The 12,086-nt window shown below is 38.8% G+C and overlaps 1 protein-coding gene across 1 annotated transcript in view; it reads right to left on the bottom strand.

The window, feature by feature from the left end:
- Nucleotides 1-12,086, bottom strand: part of IFT56 (intraflagellar transport 56) — a 54,902-nt gene that overhangs the window by 14,909 nt on the left and 27,907 nt on the right. The window contains exons 8-12 of the mRNA XM_080664102.1: nt 9,911-9,985; nt 6,731-6,833; nt 3,344-3,399; nt 1,969-2,022; nt 664-727 (exon numbers count right to left, since the gene is read on the bottom strand). Coding sequence (XP_080520228.1) covers nt 664-727; nt 1,969-2,022; nt 3,344-3,399; nt 6,731-6,833; nt 9,911-9,985 — 352 coding nt within the window. The remainder of the gene's footprint in view (nt 1-663; nt 728-1,968; nt 2,023-3,343; nt 3,400-6,730; nt 6,834-9,910; nt 9,986-12,086) is intronic.

Genomic DNA, 12,086 nt, shown 5'->3' with positions numbered 1-12,086 from the left:
CTTATTCTTATTCTTTTTAGAATGTTAGATGAATAATATTTTATTTATTTAAACGAGGCATGGGGCTCTCCGGCCGTGAGTTTGACATGCTTGCCAAAGACTCAAACTTGATCAGTCAGTATACAACTGAAGCATAGTAATCTCCATCTTGTATAAAACTGCTGTTTGAATTCTCTGCTATTGTTAGATAGTCCCTAGTCCTGTAAACTCTGTCATTATAAATTCTGTCATTTTAAGAAAGTCTGTTATTCTGTAAAATGACTTTGTTTTTAGTTCAAATAATAGAAAAAGATAAACTTAACTGTCTGACCTTGCAAGCTAGCCATCCAATGTAATAGACTAATACTGATAATAATTCCCATATTCTTATGCCCAGTACAAACTCATTATGTATTCAAGGTTACAACTGTCTGTAACAATAACTCACACAGAGTTATTTGTAATATCTGCAAACAAAGAGGCTCAAAAAGTATAAATACAAGACACTTCCTCTATTTCGGGGCTCAAAGATTTGGAAAGAGACACCTACCTCTGGGCAGCGTGCAATAAATGACTCCTAATTAATTGGCTCATTGGCGTCTTGTATCCCATTCGATGATTGACAATACAATATAACCAGCTCAAATTATGGATCATGTTCATAAGTACATATTTTAGACCTACCACATTCACTAGCTGATCCTCCCACCAACTGGAAGAACTGCTGGGCAATTTTCATATGATCCCTCTGAAAAACAAAGCAGAGCTTCTATAGAGGAATAAAATGACAATATTTTATTTATATTATACTTTACGGTTTTAACATATTTATCAGGATTTAACACATACTCTTGTTTTAAATCCTCCCAAACAAAACGAATTTTGATTAGCACACAACTAGAAAATGATAACCTGAAACTGAATTAACACCTACTCTGGCCCTAGCTGGTTTGGCTCAGTGGATAGAGTGTCGGCCTGCAGACTGAGGGGTCCCAGGTTTGATTCTAGTCAAGGGCACGGTTGCAGGCTCCTCTCGGCCCAGGCCCTGGTTGGGGCGCATGCAGGAGGCAACCAATTGATGTGTCTCTCTCACATTGATGTTTCTCTCTCTGTCTCTCCCGCTCCCACTCTCTCTAAAAATCAATAGAAAAATATCCTCGAGTGAGGATTAAAAACAAAACAAAACAAAACAAAACCTACTCTGGGTCAGATAGAAAACAAGAAAAAAAAATCCATCCCTAAGTTCTATCCTAAAAGTACCATCATTAAATGAACTCACTCATGTACTCATTCATTCACATAACAAATATTTATTGCTCTTTTACCATATATTAGAACTTGTAGTATGACTATGGTTATAACAAGGAGTTTTTATTAAACAAACTCATTTATATATTCAATAACTATTTATAGCCTGTTTAATGAGGCTCTGTGAAGTGAGCTGGAGATAAGATTTATTTATATCCCACTTTGTTTCAAAAAGAACTTAGTATTATTATTTAGAATATTAGAATTCTAAAAAATAAAAGAATTCTTATTCTTTTTAGAATGTTAGATGAATAATATTTAGATAAGAGCTTAATTTTAGACACAGTTTTTGTATTTATAAAAAGCATTCCAATAGAAACAATTATTCCCATTTTACAGATGCCAAAATTATAGCTCAGAGGTGTACAATGTTGAAAAAAAAGTCACTGAAAATAAGAATGAAGCTGTGCAATGATTTGTTGTTATTAGATATATACACTGTTTAAAAATTGGGCTCTTTTTAAACAAAGCAACAATTCTTAGCATTAAAGACTTTTTTCTTTTTTTTGTCTTTAACAGAATTCTTTTTACAATGGGACCTGATTGGGGGATATGGAGAAATGAGGACTGCAGAAGAGCCTATTTGTAAGCTTGCTGCTGGTTGAACGTCGACGTTTGTTTTGTTTTTTTCCATACACTATAACTTTCCAAACGATAGATTACCAGTGATTTCATACTCACCGATCCCATTTCCTGGCCAAGGGCTGCATTGACCACTCCCTTGAGGATATACTCCTGGAAACATGCAATAACACTGATTGATTTCAAAGGAATGTGGAACTATGAGATATCTTTCAAGTTAATTATTTGCAACAACTCAGTACTTCACATATATTATCAAAAGTTACCCAGAGTCACTTTTCTCTGTTCTATCCCTGGCCTGAATGAAAGAATTAAGAGATTTTCATTTGGTTCCAGCAGGCAAGTGTCCATATAACAGAACCCACCATATTTGTAAATTCTCAATCTTAAGCAGAAATAACTCAGTGGAAACTTCTAGGAGTTAAGTTTTGTTTCATTTCAATATAATGGAAACAAATTAACAGTAAAAATTTTACATAATAATTTGTTATCACCTTGTCAGCCACTGCCATTCTCTGTGACCATTTCATATACATTATTTCCCCTTTTCAATGCTATAATAACTTTCCTTTGCTAGTGATTCTTTCTTTTAAAAAAAAATTGTCTAGTTTCCATCCGTAAAGCATTCCCTTTTGGAGTCCTAGGGCCTCACCTATATCCTTGTCAGACTTGGTGCTATTCTTTAACAGACACCCTCCTTAGCAGTTTTATCAATTTTAAAAAATATATATATTTTATTGATTTTTTACAGAGAGGAAGGGAGAGGGCTAGAGAATTAGAAACATGGATGAGAGAGAAACATCGATCAGCTGCCTCCTGCACACCTCCTGCTGGGGATGTGCTTGCAACCAAGGTACATGCCCTTGACCAGAATCAAACCTGGGACCTTTCAGTCCACAGGCCAACACTCTATCCACTGAGCCAAACCGGTTAGGGCAGCTTTATCAATTTTTATATGGGTGCTCTCTCTCTCTTTTTTAAGAAGTCTCATAAAAAGAATCATACAGAAGATGCTAAAGCTTTTAATGCGTTTGAGAAATACATCTGTTTAGACTTCTGGGGTCTTTCATTCCATAAGTAGAATGACTACTGTGTGCTTAGTGTACATAGCATTGGAGATACAATGCAGACACAAGGAGCTAATAATTAGGTGTTGGGGGGAGACAAGTTGCAGGCAATTATACTAGCGATATACCGGTAAGTCATTGCTTTCATCAGAATTCTAGATTCCAGTATTTTTAAACCTCAACTCTTTGGGGGGAATGACCACATACAAGGGAGTTTAAAAATACCCCAAACCCCAGAACATTCATTCTTATACCAATAGTCTCACAAAACATTTCCTAGATCAATACGTGGACTTTCCTGGGATTCTATAAGCAGTAATCTTCTTTAATATGTCTTCCAGCTACTGTTCCAAAGTTCCATTTTAAACAGAACTTGGTTAGTAAAAATATAACACATTCTTAATTACCTGAGGAGTAGCAGGTTCCAGATCCTTGATTAAGTTATAAGCTTCTTGTACATCATCTGAAATACAAAAAATAAGTAGCTATACTAGTCTGTATTTCAGTCTCTCCTGAAAGTCTCCAAAAAGTAAGATCCTTCAGTACTCAAACATTCATCAGAATTATGATCTATTTTATCTGTCCTCTAAGTCTCTGTCAAGTTCAATGTTGAATAGCTATCCTAAAGATATCCAAATATCCTTAGGAAACGCATATTAAGCCATGGAGCACTTAAAAAATGTTCAAGCAAAGAATATAGATTGGGTGTTACATACCAATGACACTATAATTATCTAAGAAAAACAACCATTTTTATAATGTTTAACAATAAAAAAGATATATACAGAGGTGGGCAAAAGTAGGTTAAATTATCAATCATCATTACCTAAAGATAAAGCCTAAGTAAAGATAAGAAATAATAACAACAATGATAAGACAAATAATATAAATAAATATAATCATTAAATAATATAATAATAATACGAGAACAAACTGTTTCGTGTACTCACAACTATAAACCTACTTTTGCTGACCCCTGTATTAAGCATGTAGGAGTGAAATGACATGAAGTCTGTGATTTGCTTTCCAACATCTCAGCAACAAAAAAAAACAGGGAGGATAGATGAAAAAAGATTGTCAGTATCTTGAAAATCATTGAATCTGGGATGATTATGTGGTGTCCATACTACTTTTGTTTATGTCTGAAAATTTTTATAATAAAAATTAAGACAATTAAAAGATTAATTTATAAAATATATAAGATGCTCTTTTTGGTTTTTGTTAATCCTCAGCTGAGGGTATCTTTCTATTTATTTTTAGAGAGAGTGGAAGGGAGGGAAGGGGAGAAACAGAGAAAAGCATCGATGTGAGAGAGACACATCTATTGGTTGCCTTCCACACACGCTCAACCAAGGCCAGGGATCAAGCCTGCAACCGAGGTACATGCCCTTGACCAGAACTGAACTAGGACCCTTCAGTCCGAGAACCAATGCTCTATCCACTGAGCCAAACCAGCTAGGGCAGATGTTTCTTATCACAAAATATATTTCTTTGTGCTTACATATCACATAGAGAGAACTGTTTGCAAGTTCATGATTTTATTTTAATCAACACTTACATTTTCCTCAGTGAGGATTATGTTGTCTGGTTGGTTTCTACTATGCATCTAAAAAGTCCCACACTGTTAGTCTGAAGTCCATGATGGAGTGCCACCACCAATGCATGGCCGCTACTACCCTGTACTTATAATGTTAGATAAAAAACTGCTTTAGGACACGTCTAACAATTTTACTTAAGGGCAATAAATGTCACATTCTCTTTGAATCAAAATATTTTTTCATAAGAAACCAAGAGTACAAAGAAATAGAAAGGCAAACAATTAGAGCAAATAAAAAACAATTAATGATAAAAAATACTTAAGAAGATGTGGATGTACATCAAGCATGTCAAACTCAAAGGCTAACGTGGGCCAAATAAACAAGTTTTAAGTTTATGTGGGCTGCAAAAAAACGAAAGCTTCTATTTTCATAGAAACATAGGTTTATTTTGATAGAGATATGCTGAATACAAAGGGCTGAATAAATGAGTAATCGTTAACATAAAATAAAAGAACATTTTAATTAAAATTAACATTTTTTCTTGAACATTAACTTAACAGACACTATAACTGCACAAATTAATAAGCATAACGCAAATAAGCCTATTTTTCTTGTTCTCAGAAAGCAAAATATTTCCTGTTGCACACACCAAACAAGTCAGTACAAGACTAGTAGCAAGTGGCTGCTAAAATATTCGCTGCTAATATTAGTGGAGAGAAATGGTGCGCCTGCACATAAGGCATGTAAGGGAAATGAATGCAACATGATTATAGAATCAGTCATTAGTGAATGTTGTAGTTTGTTATTAATAATTATGTATAACAGGATATTGTAAAAATTAAATTACGAAATTTTTATTAAAACATTTCTTACATACTGTTATATTGGCTGGGCCACAAAAATATTTGTTGTGGGCTGCAAGTTTGACATGCTTGATGTATATTATACACTAGAGGCCCAGTGCACAAAATTCATGCACAGTAGGGTTCCTAGGCCTGGCTGGTGATAAGGGCTGATTGGGGCCTTCCGGCTGCTGGCGGGGGCCTTCCTTTGCTCCACGCTGCCCTGTGGAGCAAAGGAAGCGCATGTCATAGTAAGCGATCAAACTCCCGATCTCCTGGTCAAACTCCTGAGGGCACACTTTGCATATTAGCCTTTTATATATAGACTAGAGGCCTGGTGCATGAAATTCGTGCACAGGGGTATGTGTATCCCTCAGCCCAGCCTGCACCCTCTCCAATATGGGACCCCTCAAGAAATGTCCGACTGCCTGTTTAGGCCCGATTCCACTGGGATCAGGCCTAAACGGGCAGTCGGACATCCCTCTCACAATCCAGGACTACTGGCTCCCAACCAGTCACCTGCCTGCCTGCCTGATTGCCCCTAACCGCTTCTGTCTGCCAGCCTGATAACCCCCTAACCACTCCCCTGCCAGCCTGATCAACGCCTAACTGCTCCACTGCTGGCCCGATTGCCCCTAACTACCCTCCCCTGCTGGCCTGATCGCCCCCAACTGCCCTCCCCTGCTGGCCTGGTCAATCCTAACTGCCCTCTCTTGCCAGCCTGGTCGCCCCTAACTGCCCTCCCTGGCTGGCCTGGTCACCCCCAACTGCCCTCCCCTGCAGGCCTGGTCCCCCCCAACTGCCCTCCCTTGCTGGCCTGGTGGCTCCCAACTGCCCTCCCCTGCTGGCCTGGTCACCCCCCAACTGCCCTCCCCTGTAGGCCTGGTCCCCCCCAACTGCCCTCCCCTGCAGGCCTAATCGCCCACAACTCCCTCCCCTGCTGGCCATCTTGTGGTGGCCATCTTGTGTCCACATGGGGGTGGCCATCTTTGACCACATGGGGGCAGCCATCTTGTGTGTTGAAGTGATGGTCAATTTGCATATTACCTATTTATTATATAGGATATTATATAGGATAGATAGGGAAACCCTAGGAAAAAGAAAGAACTGCCAGGGATGGGAAGGAAAAACTGAAATACAATGGGTAAAGAACAAAGGAGAGGAAAATAGAAAAATAGAATGAGGGAGAAGGTTGGAAGCAACAGAGGAAGAAAGAGAAGCTAAAGAGTAAAGGCACAACAAATAACCAAAAATATTGCTCTGTCCTATGAACTTATTGCAAATATATTTTTGGAAGTGTTGTGGATTTTTTTGGAAGTATTGTGGATTTTAAAAGCTAAGCAAATAGTTCAATTAGAGATTAAATGCTCTAAAGTGTATGTTTATAAGCAAGACCATGAAAAAATTTTCTTACCTTGACGAAGGTAGTAAATCACTAAGTTTAGCCTTGCTTCAGGAATGACATCAACCAGGGGAGGCAAAACCTGCAAAGCCCCTTCACCTCCTCGGAAGACAACCTAGAGATGGAGAAGCTGTGTTATTATGGCATTGAGTACAAATATATTTATTGGTGGAAAAGTTTTAGGAACTGAGACTTGTAAGTGGGTACATGATGCCCAACTTTTATAGCCCTGGGAATCAGTTAATATCTTGAGAACTTTTATCATTCACTGAATGTATTATTGCCTAACTATTACCTGTGCTACTAACCATCTGCCTTCCCCATCCCTTTGATTTTGATCCTTGTATTTAAATATTTTCCTTTTTCACCCTATCTAAAATCTGTCTTCACTGTCAGTCTTATACCCTTATACTGCCTTATTTTTACTCATAGCACTTATCACTTCATTTTACATATTTTGTATCTGTTTATCTGTTACACCCACCAGCATATAAGCTCCACATGACAAGGAACTTTGCATTTACTGTGTACTCTCAGCCCCTAGCACTATATCTAATAAAGTTGGTACTCATTATTATTTGAAAGGATGCATATATATATATATATACATATATATATATATGTATGTATGTATATATTAAATACTTTTATTGATTTTTAGAGCGAGAGGAAGAGAGAGAGAGAAACATCGATGTGATAGCAACACATCAATCAGCTGCCTCCTGCACACCTCCTACTGGGGACTGAACCTGCAACCCAGGCATGTGCCCTGACCAGGAATCAAATTGGCAACCTTTCGGTGCAAAGGATGATGTCCAACCAACTGAGCCACACTACCAGGGAAGAATGAATATATTTTTGAAGCTCTCTATACACATGACCTTGAACTCACTTAAAAAAAAAATGCCATTATCTAGTCCTAGCTGGTTTGGCTCAGTTGGTTGGGCGTTGTCCAGTTCACCAAAAGGTTGCCAGTTTGATTCCTGGTCAGGGCATAAGCCCAGGTTGCTGGCTCAATCCCTAGTAGGGGGTATGCAGGAAGCAGCTAATGGATGTTTGGATCTCACCTTGATGTATCTCTCTCTCCTTCTCCCTTTCTCTCATTCTAAAAATCAATATAAAAAGATTTTTTAAGCTGTCCTGGCTGGTATTTCTCAGTAGTTAGAGCATTGGACCATGCACCAAAGGGTCATGGGTTCAATTCCCAGTCAAGAGCACATATCTAGGTTGCAGGTTCCATCCCCGGTCCCAGTCAGGGTGCATGCGGGAGGCAATCGATTGATGTGTGTCTCTCTCTCATCAATGCTTTTCACTCTCGCTTCCTTCCTCCCTCCCTTCTCCCCTCCCTCCCTTCCACTGTCTAAAAATCAATGGAGCCCAGCCAGGGTGGCTCAGTGGTTGAGAGTCGACCTATGAACCAGGAGGTCATGGTTCAATTCCCAGCCAGGGCACACGCCCAGGTTGTGGACTCGATCCCCTATGTTGGACGGGCAGGAGGCAGCCAATCAATGATGTTTCTCATCATTGATGTTTCTATCTCCTTCTCCCTCTCCCTTCCTCTCTGAAATCAATAAAAATATATTATAAATAAATATATAAATAAAAATCAATGGAAAAAATATCCTCAGGTGAGGATTAATAAAAAAGAAAAGCCCTAGCTGGTTTGGCTCAGTGGATAGAGCATCAGCCTGAGGACTGAAGGGTCCCGGGTTCGATTCCGGTCAAGGGCACATGCCTGGTTTGCGGGCTTGATCCCCAGCAGGGGGTGTGCAGGAGGCAGCTGATCAATGACTCTCTCTCATCAGTGATATTTCTCTCTTTCTTCCTCTCCCTTCCTCTCTGAAATCAATAAAAATGTATTTTTTAAAAAGAAAAAAAGCCATTATCTAAATTATACTAAGTATGAAAAACAGATAAATGAATTGCATATATTTCCTTTTCTCTTCATAAAAACTGCAGAAGCCTGGCTGGTGTGGCTCAGTGGTTGAGCACCAACCTATGAACCAGGAGGTCATGGTTCGATTCCCAGTCAGGGCAAATGCCCAGGTTGCAGGCTTGATCCCTGTGCTAGGTGTGCAGGAGGCAGCCAATCAATGATTTTTTTGATCATTGATGTTTCTATCTCCCTCTCCCTCTCTCTTCCGCTCTAAAATTAATTTAAAAATATATATTTTTAAAAACTTGCAGAAAACTCTTATTAAAGTACCCAATCATTAATGAAACTTTTTTCTAGACAGATAGTCTACATCAAAAACCCCATGAAGGAATTTATATAACTTTCTCTGAGCCTTTTACCTCCCCTATTTGCGTGAAGGAATTTAGATAGAAACACCTGGCCAGGAAGGGAGCTATCATAGGTAACAGTATTTTCATGTGAACCTAAGTGTGGTAGACAGGGAGGAACTCAGCAGCCTTGTTGACTCCTAGAGACACATTGTTTCTGGGTGGCCCTACTAAGAATTTGTTTACCAAATGCTTGCTTTTTTGCATCTACCTGTCAATTGCTTACCTTTCCTTTGAAGTACAAATCACTACTCCCTTTTTCCTTAGCTCAAGATAGCTTATAAGCCTCAACTGCCTGTTTGTCCTCAGGACCCATATCCTAATTAAACCCTTATCTGTACACATGTAATGCATTTGGTTATTTTCTCTTGTTAATCTGTCTCATGTCAATTTTATTATTAGATCACCCAGAAGAACTTAGAAGAATAAAAATATATATATATATAAATATACTTTTCCTCTCCTACATACAGGGTGGGGCAAAAGTAGGTTTACAGTTGTAAAATACAGAGTTTATTCTTGGGCTATTATTAATTATTGTGTTATTTTCCATATGATCAACTGTGAACCTACTTATGCCCCACCCCCTATATGGGCAAAAGTAGGTTTACAGTTCCGAGTACACGAAAGTTTATTCTTGTATTATTATTTATTATTGTATTATTTATTTGTATTATAATTATAAACCTACTTTTGCCCACACTATATATTACTGCCCTCCCACTAAGGATTTCCATGATAAAAGGACCTGATATTTTACAAACACATTTTCTCTCCTCAACAGCAAGGAGTTCCCTTGAAGTAGAGGAATATTTGCTGAGCTATCTCCCTTCATTCATCTTTCTAACAGCTGAGATGTAGGAAATAGGATAGGACTCAAGTCACTCAAGACGGGAAACTATTCTTCACCAGATTATGCCTGATGAGTTCCTTCGCAAATTCAAAGGAAGAAGAAGCATTGTCCATCAAGCTTTTGAGTTCGGCCTGAAATTGAAAAAGGAAAAACTTATGAAAACAACATGTATGTAGTTCTAACACCACATATTTGCACAATGCTTTATAGCTTCAAAGAATTTAACATGCTATTTCATTTGTTCCTCAGGACTCTAAGAAATAATGTAATTATGATTATCCTCATTTTACAGTTGAGAACATTGAGGCCTATAAAAGTTTAGTGACTTCGCCCTAACCGGTTTGGCTCAGTGGCTAGAGCGTCAGCCTGGGGACTGAGGGGTCCCGGGTTCGATTCTGGTCAAGGGCATGTACCTTGGTTGCGGACACATCCCCAGTGGGGGGTGTGCAGGAGGCAGCTGATCGATGTCTCTCTCTCATCGATGTTTCTAACTCTCTGTCTCTCTCCCTTCCTCTCTGTGAAAAATCAATAAAATATATTAAAAAAAAAAAAAAAAAGTTTAGTGACTTGAACCTTACACTAACCAGCAAGTTTGAAATTGGTGAACCCAAGTCTGAAGACTCCTTGAGTTAGTCTTTTCTCAGGGCCAAAGGTAATAAAGGAGTTAAAGTTTCTTTTTTAAAAATATGTTTCTGTTATTGATTTTAGAGAGAAAGGAAGGGAGAGGGAGAGATAGAAACATTGATGAGAGAGAAACATCAACATTGATCGTCTGCTCCCGCCCACCCCCTACTAGGGATGAGCTGGCAACCCAGGCGTGTGCTCTGACCAGGAATCGAACCAGTGACTTCCTGGTATATGGGTTGACACTCAACCACTGAGCAACACCAGCTGAGCAAGGAGTTAAACTTTTAGCAACTGAGGCTGACCCTTCAATCTGACCATTCCACCTATATCCTGAATTCTCATAGTAACTCCTTCCTGCTGAATTGCTGTTTGTTTACATAACTCAATTAAAATGCCTCTTCCCACCCTGGCAGGATAGCTCAGTTGGTTAGAGCATCACCTCTGTACAAGATTTTGGACTTGATCCCTGGTTAGGGTACATACCAATAATGCATACATAAGTGAAACAACAAATGGACATTTCTCTCTCTCTCTCAAATCAATCAAATAAAATACCTCTCCCTTCTATTTTATTATTTATTATATCTCTTCTGCATTCTCTTACCCCCTTACCACCCCTTAGAATAAATGGTCAGTTATTTCCAGTGTCTTTACTAAGACACTACTAGACTCACCACTTCCACAGAGTTCTGCTATTTCTACCTTGCCAATCTATGATTTTGAGTATTCCTCTCTTCCTCCTTTTTCTATTTTCATCAGTGGGTAGCTAAGGTTTTGTGGATAAAATGATTAAATTCTTGATTATGCACACTAACCATTATAAGCTTGTTCTACGTGACCTCAGATGGGAGTGCACGTCTACTCAGCAATCCTTTTATTAATCTCTTCTCTTGATCACAGCAGTGATTCCAAAGTATTGAGTAATATTAGGCTAGATAATCTCAAGCTTTTACATCTCAAGATCGCTTTTATAATCTTAAATATTATTAAGGATCCCAAACAGCTGTTGTTTATGTGGGTTATAGCCATCATTATTTATTGAATTAAAACAAAAAAAATTTAAGTATTCAATTAATCAAAAAATATAAATCTATTATACATTAACGTAAATAACTTTTTAAAATTTAAAACAACTATGTTTTCCAAGACAAAAATTTTGATAGAAGAGTGGGACCTGGCCCTGAACGGGTCTGCCTAGGGCCAGCTGGTAGTGTGTGGGTTCTTGATTTCATGTAGGAAAGATTTCACAACAGGAGTCCAGATGATTATGAGGGTATGTTTATTAAAGCTGGGGACAGTGAAACAAGAAAGGGCTTAGCATAGAAAGCAACAGGAGAACTCTGGCTCACTGGGAAGTCAGAGAAAAGGGGACCTTGGAGACAGGTTTGGGGGTTAGTCTGAGAGGAGCGGCTGCTGCCCATGGCTCCACTGGTGGCAAGTCTCTTGGGGACCCTCAGAGTTTAGGAGATGCACACCTGCAGAGGAAGAGGGGAACAGAAATGGCGCAGGTTGGCTCCCTGGAAGGGGAGTAAGAGCTGAGTCCTTTGTCTTGAGTGTTTTTTTCTCTCTCTCTCTTGAAGGAGGTATCTTAGGGGAGGGTTTCAG

This window comes from Plecotus auritus (genome assembly GCF_963455305.1).
Source record: "Plecotus auritus genome assembly, chromosome: 4".
NCBI classification, from domain to species: Eukaryota; Metazoa; Chordata; class Mammalia; order Chiroptera; family Vespertilionidae; genus Plecotus; species Plecotus auritus.
Note: the sequence above shows the minus strand (reverse complement) of the source record. Positions and strands in the feature narration are given on the sequence as shown.